This window comes from Salvia splendens, chromosome 1 (assembly GCF_004379255.2).
Source record: "Salvia splendens isolate huo1 chromosome 1, SspV2, whole genome shotgun sequence".
NCBI classification, from domain to species: Eukaryota; Viridiplantae; Streptophyta; class Magnoliopsida; order Lamiales; family Lamiaceae; genus Salvia; species Salvia splendens.
Genome location: NC_056032.1, coordinates 11,675,434 through 11,693,593, shown reverse-complemented (window position 1 = coordinate 11,693,593; position 18,160 = coordinate 11,675,434). Strand labels below are relative to the sequence as shown.

Here is an 18,160-nt window from a genome sequence, read left to right as displayed (position 1 = left end):
GCGGTTCGAATGCTCAATAGGATTACAAAAGAATGTTCGTCACTGTGCTACGATGGTGGACTTAGGTGGGGAGTGGCCACAACAAACATGTCGGAGTGCTACAACAACGTGTTGAGGGGTGTGACAGAGTTGCCTATTAGAGCGTTGGTTGATTTGACATTTTGGAGGACGGTACAATGGTGGGTGCAGAAGAAGACAACAATAGAACACACCGAAGTTGAGTTAACCCCATGGACGAGGGACAGACTTGCTAAGAATGACTCAAAGGGACGAAAACATTACATTACTGTCATTGACCGAGATACAGGGAAGTACCATGTCCGAACTCGAGGAAGAATAGAAAAATGAGTGTCAAAGGGTATCAATGTTCAAATAGTCAAGTATTTGGATTCGAGTTGCAGTTGTGGTAAGTGGCAGATGTGGAGAATTCCTTGTTCGCATAGTTGTGCGGTTGCTAGAGACAAAGGTCACGTTATGATTGACCTCATAGATGAGTGCTACTACCTAGGTACATGGAGATCACAGTACTATGGTCAAGTTTCATTTGATGCACCAAGACACGAAGATTATTGGATTGAACCTTCATGGAAATTGCGCATCACCCCTCAGCAGTTGATTCCTAGAACGCGTGGCCGAGTTAGAAGAAGGAGGATACGTAATCAAATGGATATCCGCGAGGAAGATGAACCGAGAGCTCCCCGCCGTTGCAGAAATTGCGGGATAGAGGGGCATGACCGAAGAAATTGCTCAGCCGATGCTGTTCAGTAACTTCGTGGTATATATTTGCTATTGAGTTGTGTATTGGAGATCTGTTATGTTTTGTATTGACATTTTTGTTGAATTGCAGGAACTGCTGACAAAAGAGGGCATGGCGTCAAGGATGAATGTTGTTGATATTTGTGTTTGGGGCATATTTGATGGATCTTATTTGACAGTTACTATGTTTATGTATCAACATTTGTGAGATGTTGTCGACAGTTATTATGATTTTTATTGACTTTAATTGACGGTTGTTATGTCAGATGAATATTGTTTCACCTAAAATATGTGACCAAAACCTGTGTCAATATAAACAAATACCAACATATGCCCGAAACCTGTTTCAGCCCATCAACAATGTTCAAATACCAACATATGACCAAAACCTGTTTCAATATAAACAAATACCAACATATGACGGCAACCCCTATCATAAAATCAGACCTATTTCCCCGAAGGCGTGAACTTTGTTGGAGCTTTCCCTTTGTTCTTCCTTGTTGAAAATCCCCTGAATACATTGTGCATAGCCTTCCCAATCTTACTTGATGAACTCTTCACAGTTGGTCGTGAGGATCCCTCGGTCGGTGGTCGAAATATTACTTCATCATCTTCTTCCCCGCCCTTTTCTTCCTGGCCCTCTTCTTCCCCCACAAGATCCACAAATTGATAATTCTGGAAGTATGGGGTCACGCCCTGCTAGAGCTGCATCCCAATCAGACCCACCGCCAAAGAATGAATCACATGATGATCGTGCTCCCCATTGCGAGGGCTCGTGGCTTGCACCACTCAACTGGGACTGTGACCCTGGGTAGACAGACCAACCTGGGGAATCATACTCTGGATTCGAGGGCTCTGGTACCGCATACTCAGGTTGCGGCTGCTGCGGCTGCGATAACCTATGATGTCGTGTATTCCCGTGCCCACCCGTCCGAACACCTGGCAGTCCATGACGAAGAGAAGTTGGTGGGCGTGGTGGCATGACCACATTTCGCCGTTGCGAAGTTGGATACTCCATCACATCAGTATGGTTCGTTGCACGAAGGGCCTCAACAGCCATTTCCCGAATCTGGCCTAACCGAGGGTCTATGTCATGTTCAGAGGTCAAATGTCATATCCCCTGAAAGGTCTCAACCTAGATAACACAAATACAAAATCATTACAATAAATCTATACAAACTTCAAACTAAATACATTTTTATATACAAAAACATAACATACCATTTTTTCATAGAAGAGGCTGACTCGTTCATCCCATCAGTTGACTGTGTCCCAGGTTGAACTAGGTACGACACTGTGATCCTATTGTACCACGCCATATAGCCCGGATTAATGCGACCATCCCTAGTCGCCGTTGCATGGTCAAAAGTTGATTGGAACCTGTCGTGTCTCAAGTCCCATTCATCAATGAAGAATTTATGTATCTTAGCCCAATCAGCGCCCTTCCTTCCACGACCGTGACTTTTACACAAATGTCCGGCATTATGTAGCATCATATCACAATACTCAGGAATACGCTGGTAGCGGTTAAATTGTCGGCAAACTCGTCCAGCCTCGTGTGCCCGACAAATGACCAGTACACCAAATAAGTGTCGCACAAGAAGGATGCAGTCGAATCAATGCAGTAATCAGGCATGATACAATCTGCATACGGTGTCCACAGAAACTGTAAAAAAATAATATAAAAATCACAATTAATTTCATACTATAGTAAATTCATTAACAAAGACAACAAAAATAAATTTCACCTGGCCAGTACGAATCAGTGATAATTGATCACGATTATGAGCTACTGAATGTCGGGGAGCATTTCCAATTTCAGTAACTCCGTGTCACCTATACATAAAATTAATGTCTAAAGTTACCAAAAAAATACATAATTAAGTGAGTTAATGTAAAAAAACATTACTTGGCTCCACACGGGGTATACGGCGTGTGCATAGGTGATATCACAAAGGATGGCCTCAATGTGGCCATTCTTTCCCACGCCCATAGCTGCAACAGAACCATAGGTCCACCCACATCTCTTTTCTGCCTGCCTACAGAAGCCTCGCATAAATAATGATACAGAAATGCTAAAGCAGCACTACCCCAACTGATAGTAGACACTTCTTCCGGATCGTTAAAGGCATTTAACCACATAAAGGGCACCTTGCACCCTGTGGTGTCCGGTATAATAAGCCCCCTTAACCAGATCAAAGCATGTATACGTGCCCTTTGGATGTATGCATAATCATGCAGCCCATCTCCCAAAGGTATCGTCGCTTGGTGGATAAGAGATGTCATTAACAAACTGCCGTGCTTCGTTTCTGTTTCTGCGTCAGGTATCCATCCCAACACATCTCGACACTTGCTGGGCCAATCTTCATATCCGTTAGGGTAGTCACGGCCAGTGAAAACACGACCGTCTGCTCTCAAACCCCACAGGCTTTGCACATCCTGTAAGGTTACGGTAACTTCTCCAACTGGTAGGTGGAAACAGTGTGTCTCAGGCCTCCAGCGCTCGATCAAGGCAGTGATAAGCTCGTTGTCCATCCTCATCGGCCTTTCACATTCCAACACGCCTTTGAAACCCCATACATCAAGCCAATACTTCACATTTTCATGTATTTGCACTGCCCAAACCTTACTTTCTGTCCGACGAACTCTCAAAACATTTGATGTGCCATTTGCCAACAATGAGGCTGATATGTGTTCGTTTTGATGAAAGAGTAATGATGGATCCTCAGGTCCATAACATAATTGTTCTTCGGAACTTGAAGATGCCATCTGCTTCAAAATATTCACCCATAATTTTTATGAAAAATATTGTACAACATAACCAAGATTCTATTTTTATCATAAAAACTCAACAATCTAACTAAATTGCAACTTCAATTGAAGAACAGCAAGCTATATTCCAATTTGAAAACATAATCAAGATTCAAATGGGCAACAAAAGGGGTGCAATTACAAAAACAGAATCACTTACTTCTACCCATTGAATTATATGCATGTGAAATACACAAATAGGTAAAAAAAACAACAAAAATCGACCAAAAAATCCATCAATTTCATCATAAACCCTAATTTTGCTAAATTACAAAAAACTTGCACAAATTAAGCAATAAAGGATGTATGTAGTTAAATTGAAGAACAATTACCGGAATATGTTTGAAAACAATGGAAATTCGCCGGAAATAGTTGGGATTCGTCGGATGAAGTTGACTCTACGAATTCTGCCTGTTTGTTCGCTGCTTCTGCTCTGTGCGAAGCCTTCTGCCTGTTTTAAAACTCGAGTCGAAGACGCATAACCCTTATGCGTCATTCTACAAAGACGCATATGCGTTGTGCGTCATTAAGTGAAGACGCATAAGGGTTGTGCGTCATTTAAAAAGTCAAAATGTTTGTGCGTCATTACAGAAAGACGCATAAGCTTTGTGCGTCATTACAGAAAAACAGAATCACTTACTTCTACCCATTGAATTATATGCATGTGAAATACACAAATAGGTAAAAAAAAACAACAAAAATCGACCAAAAATCCATCAATTTCATCATAAACCCTAATTTTGCTAAATTACAAAAAACTTGCACAAATTAAGCAATAAAGGATGTATGTAGTTAAATTGAAGAACAATTACCGGAATATGTTTGAAAACAATGGAAATTCGCCGGAAATAGTTGGGATTCGTCGGATGAAGTTGACTCTACGAATTCTGCATGTTTGTTCGCTGCTTCTGCTCTGTGCGAAGCCTTCTGCCTGTTTTAAAACTCGAGTCGAAGACGCATAACCCTTATGCGTCATTCTACAAAGACGCATATGCGTTGTGCGTCATTAAGTGAAGACGCATAAGGGTTGTGCGTCATTTAAAAAGTCAATATGTTTGTGCGTCATTACAGAAAGACGCATAAGCTTTGTGCGTCATTACAGAAAAACAGAATCACTTACTTCTACCCATTGAATTATATGCATGTGAAATACACAAATAGGTAAAAAAAACAACAAAAATCGACCAAAAATCCATCAATTTCATCATAAACCCTAATTTTGCTAAATTACAAAAAACTTGCACAAATTAAGCAATAAAGGATGTATGTAGTTAAATTGAAGAACAATTACCGGAATATGTTTGAAAACAATGGAAATTCGCCGGAAATAGTTGGGATTCGTCGGATGAAGTTGACTCTACGAATTCTGCCTGTTTGTTCGCTGCTTCTGCTCTGTGCGAAGCCTTCTGCCTGTTTTAAAACTCGAGTCGAAGACGCATAACCCTTATGCGTCATTCTACAAAGACGCATATGCGTTGTGCGTCATTAAGTGAAGACGCATAAGGGTTGTGCGTCATTTAAAAAGTCAAAATGTTTGTGCGTCATTACAGAAAGACGCATAAGCTTTGTGCGTCATTACCCGAAGACGCATAAGAGTTGTGCGTTTCATTAATAACGACGCATAACGGTTATGCGTCACTCTCTGAGTCGGAATACAATTAAAACCCTTCATTAAAATGGAATTCTATTAACATGCATTACCAAAAATAGAATTTTTCCTATTTATGGGTAATAAAGGATAGAGGATAAAAGGAACTATTAAAAATTAAACTGTCTCTGAAAAGATTACATGAACAAAGAGAAGACAAACAAATGTAGGAGTTAAAAAAACAATGGCTGTTTACTTAATGGGAGACCAAAAGAGACACAAACCTAATTTTCCTCCACTTTTTCTTGACGATTTCTTGTCCATTTTTAGCCTTGTGATTTGTTTTTAGTTTATACTATGGGGAATCAAGTATCTATGAACAACCCATAATTTGACTAATCCAAATTAGTAGAATATTAATTAAGGACTAATCATGTGAGGCTCACTTGTGGTCATTCATTGGAATGAGAATCTTTTTCATCTTGTTTATGTACTTACTAGAGAAGAAAAAGGGAAAAAAAGATTTTTATTTTATTTATAGTCAAGATTCAAAACTAAAAATAAACTAACTCCCATGTGAAAATGTCAATAAGGCTTGTTGCCTGTTTTGGTGTCCATGCACACATGATTTGTGGTGAAGTCTAATGTGCTGTGAGCTGATTGTTTGAGTCACTAATATGATCAATTTCATCTTCCCACACAATGATGATGATGATGATGATGATGATGATGATGATGATGATGTATCATATGCACGCGCACCTAAAATGAGCAATATGAACTCTAAGAATGACCTAAGATTAACTCAATTTAAATTACACCATGCATGTTATTGATGATAAGCAAAAGTAAAAAAAAAATGCATGTTATTGATGATTGTTATTTTTTCTTTTCTTACCTTTCAAGCTTACAAAGGGACTCTACAGTTGTCCCTCACTGATACTCCATCTGACCCCATTAAATGTCTCATACTCCCTCTATCCGCCATTAGGAGTTCCATCTTTTGGCGGCACAAGTTTTAAAAAAAATGTTAAGAAAAGTGGATGGAAAAAAGTTAGTGGAAAAGGAGTCTCACTTATATATATATTAATATTAGTTTTAAATGAAATGTGAATGAAATGAGTTAGTAGAATGTGAGACTCCATTACCATTTATGATAAAAGTGAACCGGGACTCCTATTCGCGGAGAACTAAAATGGCAAAACGGGACTTCTATTTGCGGACGGAGGAGTATTTTCTTATTTGGACGGTTCCCAATAAATGACTCAGCTCACTTTTACTAGTTTTAGTACTTGGACCTCGCATACCATTAAACCATTCTACTCTCAATTATTATAAAAATAATATTTAAAAGTAGGGTCTACATTCTATTAGTAGAAGTAACCAACTTTCTTTTACAAAATCAAATAATTTCTTAAAATCTGCACCGGTCAAATATGATACTGGGGACCGGAGGGAGCATGAACTTATTTAGTTTATAAAAAAAAATTAAGTCTGGTTCTTTGAATAAAAATTATTATGAAATAAAATTGATATGAAATTTCACACGGGGAAGGGATGCCCACCTTTGAAAAACAGTAAATCTGTCTGATTTACCATATGCTTAATATAATTAGCATTAAGGCCCAATAATACTCTATATGAATGGATGAATATTAGTATGATTCATTCAACATTAGTAGAGTTATATTTAGCTTAATCCAAGATTAAGATGCTCTTGTAACCCTTTGGCTCGTTTCACCACAATATATGCACTATGCCAGCTTTTACTAGTGAGAAAGCATAGAAAAATAAAGAGAAAAAGACATAAAACTTGGCATCCTATAAGATTGAATATTGATATAGACAGATCTATGTAAACATTATTATATGCTTATCACGTTTCTAGCTCAAAAACAACGCCATGATTGAGGTCATTTTGTCTTGAACAAGTAAATACCATTTCTTCATCACCATAAAGGGGCAGTCGCATTTTTTAATACCTACTCAAAAAAATTGAAGAAGCCCCTATATATAATGACACATTGCATTCCAACTCCAACAGTAAATTAAGCAAAAGAAAGAAATACTATATAGTTTTGCTCTTGCTCTATTCTGCAATGGCATGCTTAAACATGTCAAGCAACGATCAAGCCTTGTACAACACAATCACAGGTCCAAGAATCTCATTTTCAAATGATTTTCTCGAGCCCGTCGAGATAGATAAGAGCTACAGAGAAGCTCCTGTGTCCACCGATTTCGAGTTTTCTGTCTGGACCTACTCTATGATCTCTGCAGATGAGGTTTTCTCCAATGGCAAAATGCTGCCATCGAGGGAGAGCTTCACCAAGATGAAAACTCTTTAGAGACGAGCTCCTTGCTGGTGACGATGATTATGAGGATGTCTCATCGCTAAGGCTGGTGAAGGGTGCGAGCCGATGGAGGGAGAGGTTTGGGCTGAAGAGATTACACAGTGTGGTGCCTAAGAAGAGTTTGGGAAGTATAGATGAGATGAAGGCCTCAGAGATTGGTGCTTTTACCAGGAAGAAATAATGCATTTTGTAAAATTAGTTTGATATTTGTTTTATTGTAAAGCTTTGAGTTTTGGATGTAGCTGCTGCTCGAGTTCGAAAAATCGATGTAGATGTTGATCTCTTTTTCTCTAATCTAAAATTTTAAATGAATCCCATGTTTCTTACTGATTCCAATATTTATATATTTCATATTTCAACATCACCATGTAGAATTGTCCAACAGTCACTAAAACACGAGACTGAAACACAAAACGGGCCTAAAGATTCTCATAATGAGATTAGCAAACATAAGTACTGCAGGATAAGAGAAGAAAGCCTTTTTCACCATGGAGCAGCAGCACCTCTCTAAAAATATAGCTCTGCTCTTCGTTTTTCTTTACAAGACCATCGATCTCAGCATCAAGATTCTGTATCCGCACCTTGACATCCAAGAGCTTTATGTTGAGGCGTCGAGTTTCTTCCTTGGCTTCAGCTCTTTCCTGCCTCTTCAGCTTAATCGTAGCTTGGGCTTTGCGAGAAATAGAAAGCAACTTGTCTATACGGGCACGAAGGAATCCCACCTCCATGCCTAAATCCTCAAAAGCTTTCAGAGTCGTATCCCAGTTGTGTAAGTGGTCAGCGGTAGCATCTGTGACTGCTCTGATGGCACCGGCTATGTTGATTGTCTCGGATATCATACCAGCAGCTAGTTTCGTGTTGAACCCCTTCATGAGATTCTCATGAAGAAACTTGTTTTGGCTGCGACAGATCTCGTAATACTCCCCCCTGAGATGTAAAGGTATCTCCGCATCAATCATTAGGCCATCAACGTGGATGCTGAAATCTGTGAAGCCCTTCACGTCTTTGAAACTAACAACAGATTCAGAGAATCTGATGGCATTCATGCTTTCTGTACTAGGATAATCATTTTCATCTACGGATGCAGCCTCACTAGGATGAATATCATTGATTTTATTACCATTTTCAGCACAAATGAGCTTCAGACATTTTCTTGCTGTTTTGGTAATCAACACTTCTTCTTCCAGTTTCACTAGATCATTTGCAGTGAACATGTAAATTATAAGTTTTAGGATGCAACAAATTAAGATTAAGGTTGAATTAGGATACCTTCTTTGATTGGCCCTGCATTCAAACATAGATTTGGAAGGCCCGCTACTCCAGCATTTTCTGTAAAGCTTCTTTCTCTAACAATATGTACCTTGAGAAAAGCAAAGGTAAAGAGAGTCAGATATGAGTTCTAACCAAATGACTTACACTACAACCCAAGCTGAATGTTAGCATAGTACAAGAGGAACATGTCGTACTTCCATGCGCATCATGTTGCAGATCCAATGTCCGCAATTGACCGTGGTTAGGATCATGTTTCAATTACCATGTGTGTTAAGGGATTTCCCCCTTAACACGATAGCGATGTCGACGAGTGATCGACGATGAGGAATAAAGATGGACGTCTCGAGCTCGCCCCGAGATCAGCTCCAAGAACTAGGGTTTTGCAAACAAAAGGAAAATAAAGAAGACGAAAAATTAAAGGGGAAATATGTATTTCATTGATAAATTAAAGAGAATAACAATAGCCCTGTTTATAATAAGGATTCTAATTTAATGGGCAAGACAAAAAATATGAAAAGATATGCTAAATCAATACTAAACTAAATAAGAGAGATTTGGGGATATTATTGGAGATATTCACGTATCAACTCCCCCGCGGTTAAAATCCACCTTGTCCTCAAGGTGGGAACCACGACACAACGAAGAGAGTCCGAAACAACATCTTTGGCGAGATAACTCCCCCGGATCAAATGCCCACCGAATAATTGAACGACTTCCTTCATTATTCCTATAAACATTCACCGAGTGAGGCTCGATGCCTGCCGTGGATGACATATCGATGAATGGCACAAAAACCTTTTTCCCTTCGATAAATGGCACAAAAACCGATGCTGGAAACAGTGATAAAGTTGCAGCCGTTACCTTGAGATGCCTTGCAATAGGAGCATACGACTTCTTTGGTGCTTCGTCAATTATGGTGGGGTTTTCGATCACCGGCTCTGCCTCATCCCGAGCCTCAACGACATTCTTCGACACATGAACATTTTCTTCTTGAATTGCTGGCAAGTCCCCATTCTCTGGGAGGTTGTACAGTTCTCCAGAAACAACTTCTTCGGCAGATGATGTGCTCCGCTCAGAAACAATATTCTCCTGAACTCGGATGAGAACTGGCTCTTACATGAACTACAACATTATTGACCACCGCTGGGCTAACAACAATATTATTCACATAATAGGGATCAGTGTAGGGATCGGTGTAGTACTGCGGCTGACTATAGGGATCAATGTAGGACGGCGTAGCAGAGCTGATCGCCGAGAACGGAGGGATGTGAGGCACGTTGACATCCATCGGTCGGTGGTTCACGCGAGTATAGGGAGGGTCAGGCTCCGGCTGATTCGGCAGTCGCGACGACGACGGACGCCGATCGTATTCATCCATGCACGCCGGCTGCCGCTGCCCCGGGGGATCCCACGACGACCCGCCGCTGTAAACGTAGGGCTCGCTGAAACGATTCTCCCACTTATCCCATGCCGAGTGTGGACGCGACGCTGGGGGCAGATCCCACATCGATTGAAGCTCCTGTTGGATCAGGCGATCGGCTGGTCCAGTGCGACGCGACCCCGACGCACCGCTAGGATTTGGCCGAAACCCTTCGTTGATGTCTATGAATGGGGCGGTTGCGACGGATACCGCAGAGAACGGTGGTGACGGTTGGTCGAGCACGGGCTGCGGTGGCAACTGCTGGTGGACCCATGAATGGTATTCCGCGGCTGGAAGAGAAGCCTGATGCCGATGACCCGCGGGCTCCCATGACGGATGTCCGGTGGGAACATGAAGGTCGGGGAATCGGTTGCCCCATGGTTCCAACGCCGTGGGGTTATGTGACGAGGGGGGCTGACCCCATTGTGAGGTGTGTTGCTGACGCGAGGCAGGCGGCAAATCCCAGGATGTGGGCTGAGGTCGCGAGGAGGGTGGGAGGTCCCCCGATGATAGATGATTTCCGAACCCAGGCCAAGGATCGCTCGTCCATGCTCCGCTCGACGACTGTTGCGGTACGGCGACGGACACCACGGAGAGCGGCTGAGCGAACGTGGCTGCGTCCAGAGGGTGCGATCGTGGGCGATTGTGCGGCGGCTTCGGCTCCGGTCTTGGCGGCGGCAGCGTCGGCGGCGGCCTATGCTCATACTCATCCATTCTTGCTTCAACCCTCGCAACGCTGGCAACCAGATGTTCCAGTATGGTGCGAATCGGCTCCAAGGGCGGTGATTCCGCCGCCGGCGAGATAATCGGATCCGTAATCGTCGGCAACGAACACATGGGATCTGTGCGCCCAACTCCTGCGTGAAAATCAGACATGATGAGTTCAACAATGGAAGGACCAATTGTTAAGGGATTTCCCCCTTAACATGATAGCGACGTCGACGAGTGATCGACGATGAGGAATAAAGATGGACGTCTCGAGCTCGCCCCGAGATCAGCTCCAAGAACTAGGGTTTTGCAAACAAAAGGAAAATAAAGAAGACGAAAAATTAAAGGGGAAATATGTATTTCATTGATAAATTAAAGAGAATAACAATAGCCCTATTTATAATAAGGATTCTAACTTAATGGGCAAGACAAAAGATATGAAAAGATATGCTAAATCAATACTAAACTAAATAAGAGAGATTTGGGGATATTCTTGGAGATATTCACGTATCAATGTGATAATGTGCTAGAATATAATTCAAGAAACAATAGTCTTCTTCTCAAACGCGAAGTGGTCTAGACTTTGCTAACATCTTCATGCCTCTTACATAGATGCAAACTCCGACAAGAAAATGGAAAAACAAATATAAAACGCGGTGACCCAAGATTTAGCCTAACAAGATTACCTTTAACTTGCGCGGCTCAATCAGTTGATAAACTAAAATATCTCCAGCAAGCAACTTATGTGCAATCGAGAAGGTTCTCCATCCACCGCTTAGACCAGTTTTCTCCACCAAGTACCTTGTCCTGTATTCATTTTCGTTTTCACCTACCAAAACTACTATCTCATCCTGTTTCGGTAGATGTGCAGCACAAAAGTTCTTTGGTAGGCCCTGCATTTCAAAGAGTATACTTAATGCATTTTATGTACCCTACACAAGTATATTTGCCTTAATGAATTCAACTCACCAACCAGAATCCACCAGATACATGAGACTTGAGCATTAGCTTTATAAAACTAGGGAATTTCTGTGACAGATTCGATTGAACCTCTTGAGCTCGTTCCATTGTGGAGCTCGAGACACCAACACTTGTGTTAACATCATTAGTAGGACTATCTTTGGGTCTATGACTATAAGATTAAAAAATAGTCATATAAAAAGGGGGAATGTCTTTGTAAGAATATGCAGCACTGATCACTTACACTACAATAGCTGTTTCATCAGGAATGGACTCTTCCTGCTGGAGTAATAAATGAATTTCTATTTAGCCAATTACAAAAAAACAGTAGAGCAACAGAGAATATCAAGAATTCCTTGGTATTTTGGAAGAAGATGAGCAATATCAATTGTACAACAAGTTGTAAGAATGTGGTAATGCTACTAAATGATACTACTAGTAATATTTTACTGAGGGTGGTGGAGTGATACTACAAGAAGAAGTCAAACCATTGCTCATGTAAAAATGATTTTTGTGCTTATGCTATTGAACAGAGTGTTTAAGAAGTGCACATGAGAGTTTTGCAACATTATTTAAGCAATTTGCTGTTGACTACTATTGTTCTTCTGCACCAAATTGGTAAAGTAATTTTAGCAAGGCCCGAAAAACACAACCCTCAGAAGAGAAACAAATCAAATAGGAATAGAAAGTAGCATGAACTCAACACTGCTTAACACATTTATAAATAGTGAAAAATCAGAAAAAAAAAGGCAGTTCTTGAATTATATGAGTGAAACAAACATAAAAACAATCTCACAGTTTGGTCTGCATGGTCAAGATTCATAAGCCTCTGCTCCACCAGCCTTCTCTTGGCCTCCCATATAGCATTCCTGTACTTAGCCTACATTCAGAAAGACAAAAGTCCAAAACCCATTTAGAAAAGTAGAATATAGTTGAAATGATCATCAATTTTAAGAAAAGAGAGAATCACCTTGGAGTCCTCCGGTGTAGCAATTTTCCGCTTAAGCTTCTGCATAACATTCACATACAAATCAGGAAAAAAAAAGCCTTTTGACAATTTATGTCTTTAAATGATGAATAATCAACAATTTATAGCGAGAGAGAGAGAGAGAGGCGGTGACCTTGCAAATAATAGTTCCAGTAGAATCATGGACGGGAGAGACGGCCATAGTTGGTTGATTCTTTTTGTGTTTTGAAAAATGGATAGTAGTACTAGTATTATACAGAGTTGCTGATCATCGTGCCGTTGATTTCAAAATAAGTTGCTAGTTTGAGTAATGGGAATTTGACATTGTGTCAGACCAACATTTCTGGGACAATAGGAGGGATTTGGATCCCTACTGTGCTGTGCACATATGGGATAATAAAAAATAAAAAAAAATTATTATTAAAAAATTGTTTTGTGAGGGTGCACAGCAGGGGATCCACCCCAATGTGAGAGACAAGGGGAAATGGTAAATTGGTATTCAGTTCTATTTCTAGACTCTAGGTTTTAATCAGTATACTGTATTTACTGTATACAGTATACTCTATTTCTTAATTAATACTCATTCCAAACATTTCTTTTAATACGAGATTTAAGTAATTGATATTTAAAGAGTTAAAGTAAATAGAGTAAAATATGAGAGAGAAAAAAGTAGAGAAATAAAGAAAGAATAAAATAATAAAGATAATTTTTTGCTAAAAAAAGAAAATGACTCAATTATAATAGAACATCCCAAAAACAAATATGAATAGCTTGTCTTGGAACGAAGGGTGGTGTACTAATCGCTAAGGGTGTCCACTATAGGGGCGGCGCGCCGGCCGCCCCCATTCCGATATCGCCCCGCCGGCCTATAGTGGAGGGAACGTCCGCCCCGGGCGGACGATTTTTGTTGGGGCGGACGGCACTCCAGCGAGTTATGTGCGAGGACGCATCGGCCGCCCCCATTAATTTTTATTTTTTATTTTTCAAAAATTCTACTATAAATACCACTCCACCACCAGTCATTTTACACCCTTTTCAAACAATCTCCATTCATTCACTCTCTACACTTTCACTCTCTAAAAATGCACGGTGGAGACGACGAATCAGCCGGCACTGACGAATCGGGATATGGCGGCTATCCTTCCCAGCCGTCGGGATATGGCGGCTATCCTTCCTAGCCGTCGGGTTGGAGTCAAACTCCCCATCCGTGGGGATCGAGTCCAACTCCTCCTCCATCTCAGCCGTGGAGGTTGAGTCCCACGCCCCAACCTTTTCAGAGGAATTTGAGTCGGTCGGCGTTTGGAAATTACAGACCCAACCTCGACGCGGTTAACCATCCGCGGCCGGAGACCCCTTTCCAATCCAGCCAATCTCCTTTCACCGATGCAGATCGAGATACACTGGAGACGATGATGGGTCTGCTCAGTCCGGGCGTACCGGAAACGCCGACAGCACGCGTGGATACGCCCGATCCGACGAGAGTCGGCGGGTCCGGTGGGGCGGGTGGAAGCAGTGCCGGCGGGGGCGGTGGCAGCGGCGCCGGCAGTGGCGATGGCAGCTCAGGCAGCGGCGCGGCCGGCGGCGGCGATAGCGAGGCAGCGGCGCCGGCAGAGTCCATTGCGGAGTCCATTGCTGTGTCGCGGGAGTGGGATGCCGTCACATCGGACCCCATAGTGGGCACCGATCAGACCGAGGGGAGCTTTTGGAAGTGCTTCTTGTTGGCATACAACGAGTTCAAACCTCGATGCGCCAAACCGCGTGACAGGGAACAACCCCGCAAAAAGTGGTTTAGGATTCTGCATGTCACCAAGCGGTTCAGCTCCATATTCGAGAACAACCTGCTCAGTGCTGAGAGTGGCCTAAGCGAAGCGGACCTGAAGGCGCTGTCTATGGCCTAATTCAACACGGAAGGCTGGCCGAAGTTCACCATGTGGGAGGAGTATCTTGTTCTCAAGCACTGTCCGAAATTCCGGGCCATCTGTGCGCAAGAGCGGGCAGGAGCTCCTGGGGCGAAGCGTACTAGACATAACATAGCTGGGGACTACAACAGCGGCAGCGGCTTGCAATCATTCGACCTCAACGACAAGCAAACCGAAGAGCCATCCGCTACACACTCTAGGCGCCCACGCCCTCCGGGACAACATGCCTCTATCCTAAGAGCTAGAGTGGCTGGAAGTTCCTCCCGCCTATCGTCAGCCGCGTCGGGATCGCGCATCCCGCAGCCCGCCCCTATACCGCAACCCATGGCCCCTGGTCCCCACGAGGTCTTAAGGGAGAACCTAGATGTGCAGTTGTTGAAACTACTGCAGGACAACTGTCGTTTCTACGAGACCGCAACCGACCCGGTCATCAAGGGTATATACTGGAAACTCATAGGGGAGATCCAGCGCCGGCTTGGCTTGTCTGATGAGGATTGTACTGGGGCGGCAGGCGGCAGCGGGGGAGGCGGCGGAGAAGAGGAGGAGGAATCAGATTCCGCCACCGAGTAGACGGTGGTGGTTTTTTATTTGTATTGTTTTTAAATGTTCGTTGTATTAGTTTTCCGTTTCCAATACAACGAATATTCGGTCCCAATTACCTCATTTTCTAATTATTTAAATTTTGATAATTTTAATTGATTTAATATAGACGAAAAAAATAATATGATAAGTGGCTAAAAATTTTGGGGCTATTGGAAGTGTCCACCTTATAGCTGTGGACATTTTTTTTGTGGGCGCGGACAAATAAACTGAGGTTGTGGACAAAAAAGGGGGCGGGGATATTGGGGCTGTCCGCCTATAATGGACACTCTAACACAAGCATTTTTAATCTCACGAGCTTTCCACGTCAGTCCACACGTGGGAGGTTTTGTCTATGTGGATATATTCTCATCTTATTTCCTCACATTATTTTCATTACCTTATAAATATCTCAGTATTAGACGACTATTAAGTTTACTCCCTCTGTCACCCGAATATGTGTCTCACTTTGATCCGATAGATTTTAAGAAATGTACTCTTTTCATCCCAGTGAATATGACTCACTTTTCTTTTTAATTTGTCACATCTCAGTTGACTCATTACTAAAAGTAAAAACTCATTTATCTCTACTTTATTCTCTCTCTTATTTTATTCTCTTCGTCTAACACTCGAAATAAAACTGCATAAAATTTTGTGTCACCAAGGAAGGGGCCATCTTTCTTTAGATGGAGGGAATAATAGGAAGTGAATTTGAAAAAGTTAGTGACATATGAGATCCACTACTAAAAGTGTAAAAATGAAGTGAAACAAGTAATATGAGACATACAAAATAAGGGGGCGGAGGGAGTAATGTCAATTAATTTGCCCATATTAACTTGACCTGACAAATTTAATTTGAAGTTTCATTCCTAAACGTTGTTGTACTACATGAGTATAAATAAATTTGATTTATGAACTTTGCATGGCACGTTCACTGAATAATGCCAACTTCGAATATAGTTAAATACTTTTGTGTTCTCATCGGCCATCGCCATGCTGCATGCATGTATCTATATATGCCACAAGTTCAAATCCTAATTTTCCTTACATTTTACAGTTTTTTGGTAAATAAAATAAGAAAAAAAGCGAAATATTCAAAATTATTGTTTTAATTTTAATACATTACAAAATCGTTTCCAATCATAATTACTACTTCCTTCGTCCCGTCATAAATGAGACACTTCTTTTGAACACGAGATTTAAGAAATGAATATTTTGGAGAGAGAAAAATAAACCTACTGTGGTAAAATACGGTGCCGTTTTATATATTTTCCATTTCCTTTCTTTTTTTTCCCTTTCCTTGAACTGGTGGAACAAATTCCAATATGCAAAGTAAATTTCTTAAAAAACTCTTTCTTACAAATCTTTTGCCATATGATAATATAAATATTATAATAAGTTCAATGTTGAGGAAACATTAATTTACTATTAGTATTTGATTATACTCATCATAGATAGTAAACAGAATTGTGAAAAGAAAGAGACAAAAAGCTACGAACACTACACACACGTCTTATTTTAATACGCTCTTACCATTTCTTATATTTGTATTTTTGCAATTTTTCTTTTAGTTAAATACTAAAATGAACATTAAATTAATTAAGTTTATAAGTTTCTAGTCTTAACTTAACATGATTAAAATGTATAACTATTTCAATTTATAAATTATATTAATTTATATTTGTTTTAGTATTTAAAAAATAATTGGAATACTATGTACTCCTTCCGTCCCCCAAATTTTATTTCAGTTTGACCGGGCACGGGGTTTAAGAAATGTAATGGAAAGTGAGTTGAGAGCATCAGCAATGGAGGCGTCAAAACCGCGACGCCGATTTTTCGCCGACGCCGGTTCTGACGCCGAACCATTGCGACCGGCGTCGGCGAAATCGGTGTCAATTTCGGCGTACCCATGCCGATTCGTGTGGTGACGCTGGTTCTAACGCCGATCCTCACGGCGTCATTGTAGGCCCCGGATCGGCTTCAGACCGGCGTCAGAATTTAATTTTTAATTTTTTTTTCGAAAACACTATATATACGCGCTTTGGACGTCATTTTCATTCGCACCACTTGTTTTAACGAGTACTCTCTCTATCTTTCTTTCTGTACAAGATCAATTTAAGAAATGAGTAATGCCGGTGGTAGTGGTGGTGGTAGTGATGGGGATGCTGATGAGTACGAGCGTATGCTAAATGAAGAGCTAGATGCCTATACGAGTCGTGAGGTTAATCGATGGATGCAGAGTTATATGCAGCCGCCGGTACCTCGCCCACGACCAGTTGCCCGTCGTCGACAAGTGGTTGATCGTGATCATGTAGCTGCACATCAGCGCCTGTTCACAGATTACTTCGCAGAGGAGCCGCGTTTTAACGCCAACCATTTCAGGCGTCGTTTTAGGATGAGGCGGGACTTGTTTATGCGTATTGTTAACGGTTTTGAGCAGCGATATCTGTATTTCCGCTTCAGGCACGACGCGGCGGGCAAACCCGGCCACACCCCTATTCAGAAGTGCACTGCGGCAATCAGGCAGTTGGCCTACGGCACTTCGGCAGACATGTGGGACGAATACCTCCACATCGGTGAGACGACTGCCCTCGAATGTATGAAGTATTTCTGTCAGGGCGTGATTGAAGTATTCGGTGATCAGTATCTCTGAAACCCTACCCCCGAAGATTGCCAGGATCTGCTGCGGATGCACGGGGAGCAGCATGGGTTTCCGGGAATGTTAGGCAGCATAGATTGTATGCATTGGGAGTGGAAGAACTGTCCCGCTGCCTGGAAGGGGTTCTACACGACCGGCTACAAGGGAAAGAATCCCACGATGATCCTCGA

General features: G+C 41.8%; 1 protein-coding gene across 5 annotated transcripts; it reads right to left on the bottom strand.

Annotated features, from left to right (window-relative positions):
• Positions 1–7,839: 7,839 nt before the first annotated feature.
• LOC121742326 (B3 domain-containing protein Os01g0234100-like) lies at positions 7,840–13,150 on the bottom strand. Of its 5 annotated transcripts, none has more exons than XR_006038030.1 (9): positions 12,988–13,150; positions 12,837–12,875; positions 12,663–12,746; positions 12,111–12,148; positions 11,876–12,038; positions 11,593–11,799; positions 9,640–11,055; positions 8,776–8,866; positions 8,420–8,433 (listed from the first exon to the last, which is right to left on the bottom strand). XR_006038030.1 is itself a non-coding variant. In XM_042135440.1 (8 exons), exons 1-8 carry the CDS (start codon positions 13,033–13,035, stop codon positions 7,947–7,949), a joined length of 1,422 nt encoding a protein of 473 aa, XP_041991374.1. In that variant the 5' UTR covers positions 13,036–13,150; the 3' UTR covers positions 7,840–7,946. The 5 variants fall into 5 exon arrangements, 2 of the variants coding, with proteins under 2 accessions (XP_041991374.1, XP_041991382.1); XR_006038029.1 differs by lacking the exon at positions 8,420–8,433 and adding an exon at positions 8,655–8,698; XR_006038028.1 differs by lacking the exon at positions 8,420–8,433 and adding an exon at positions 8,973–9,150 and having other exon boundaries at positions 8,790–8,866.
• Positions 13,151–18,160: the final 5,010 nt, after the last annotated feature.

Coding starts and splice junctions, on each gene's coding strand:
- LOC121742326 (XM_042135440.1), bottom strand. CDS start 13,035: ATGGCCGTCTCTCCCGTCCATGATTCTACTGGAACTATTATTTGCAAG. Junction 12,876..12,987: donor CTGGAACTATTATTTGCAAG/GTCACCGCCTCT, acceptor AATGTTATGCAG/AAGCTTAAGCGGAAAATTGC. Junction 8,867..11,592: donor TTGAGCCGCGCAAGTTAAAG/GTAATCTTGTTA, acceptor GCTTTTCTCAAG/GTACATATTGTTAGAGAAAG.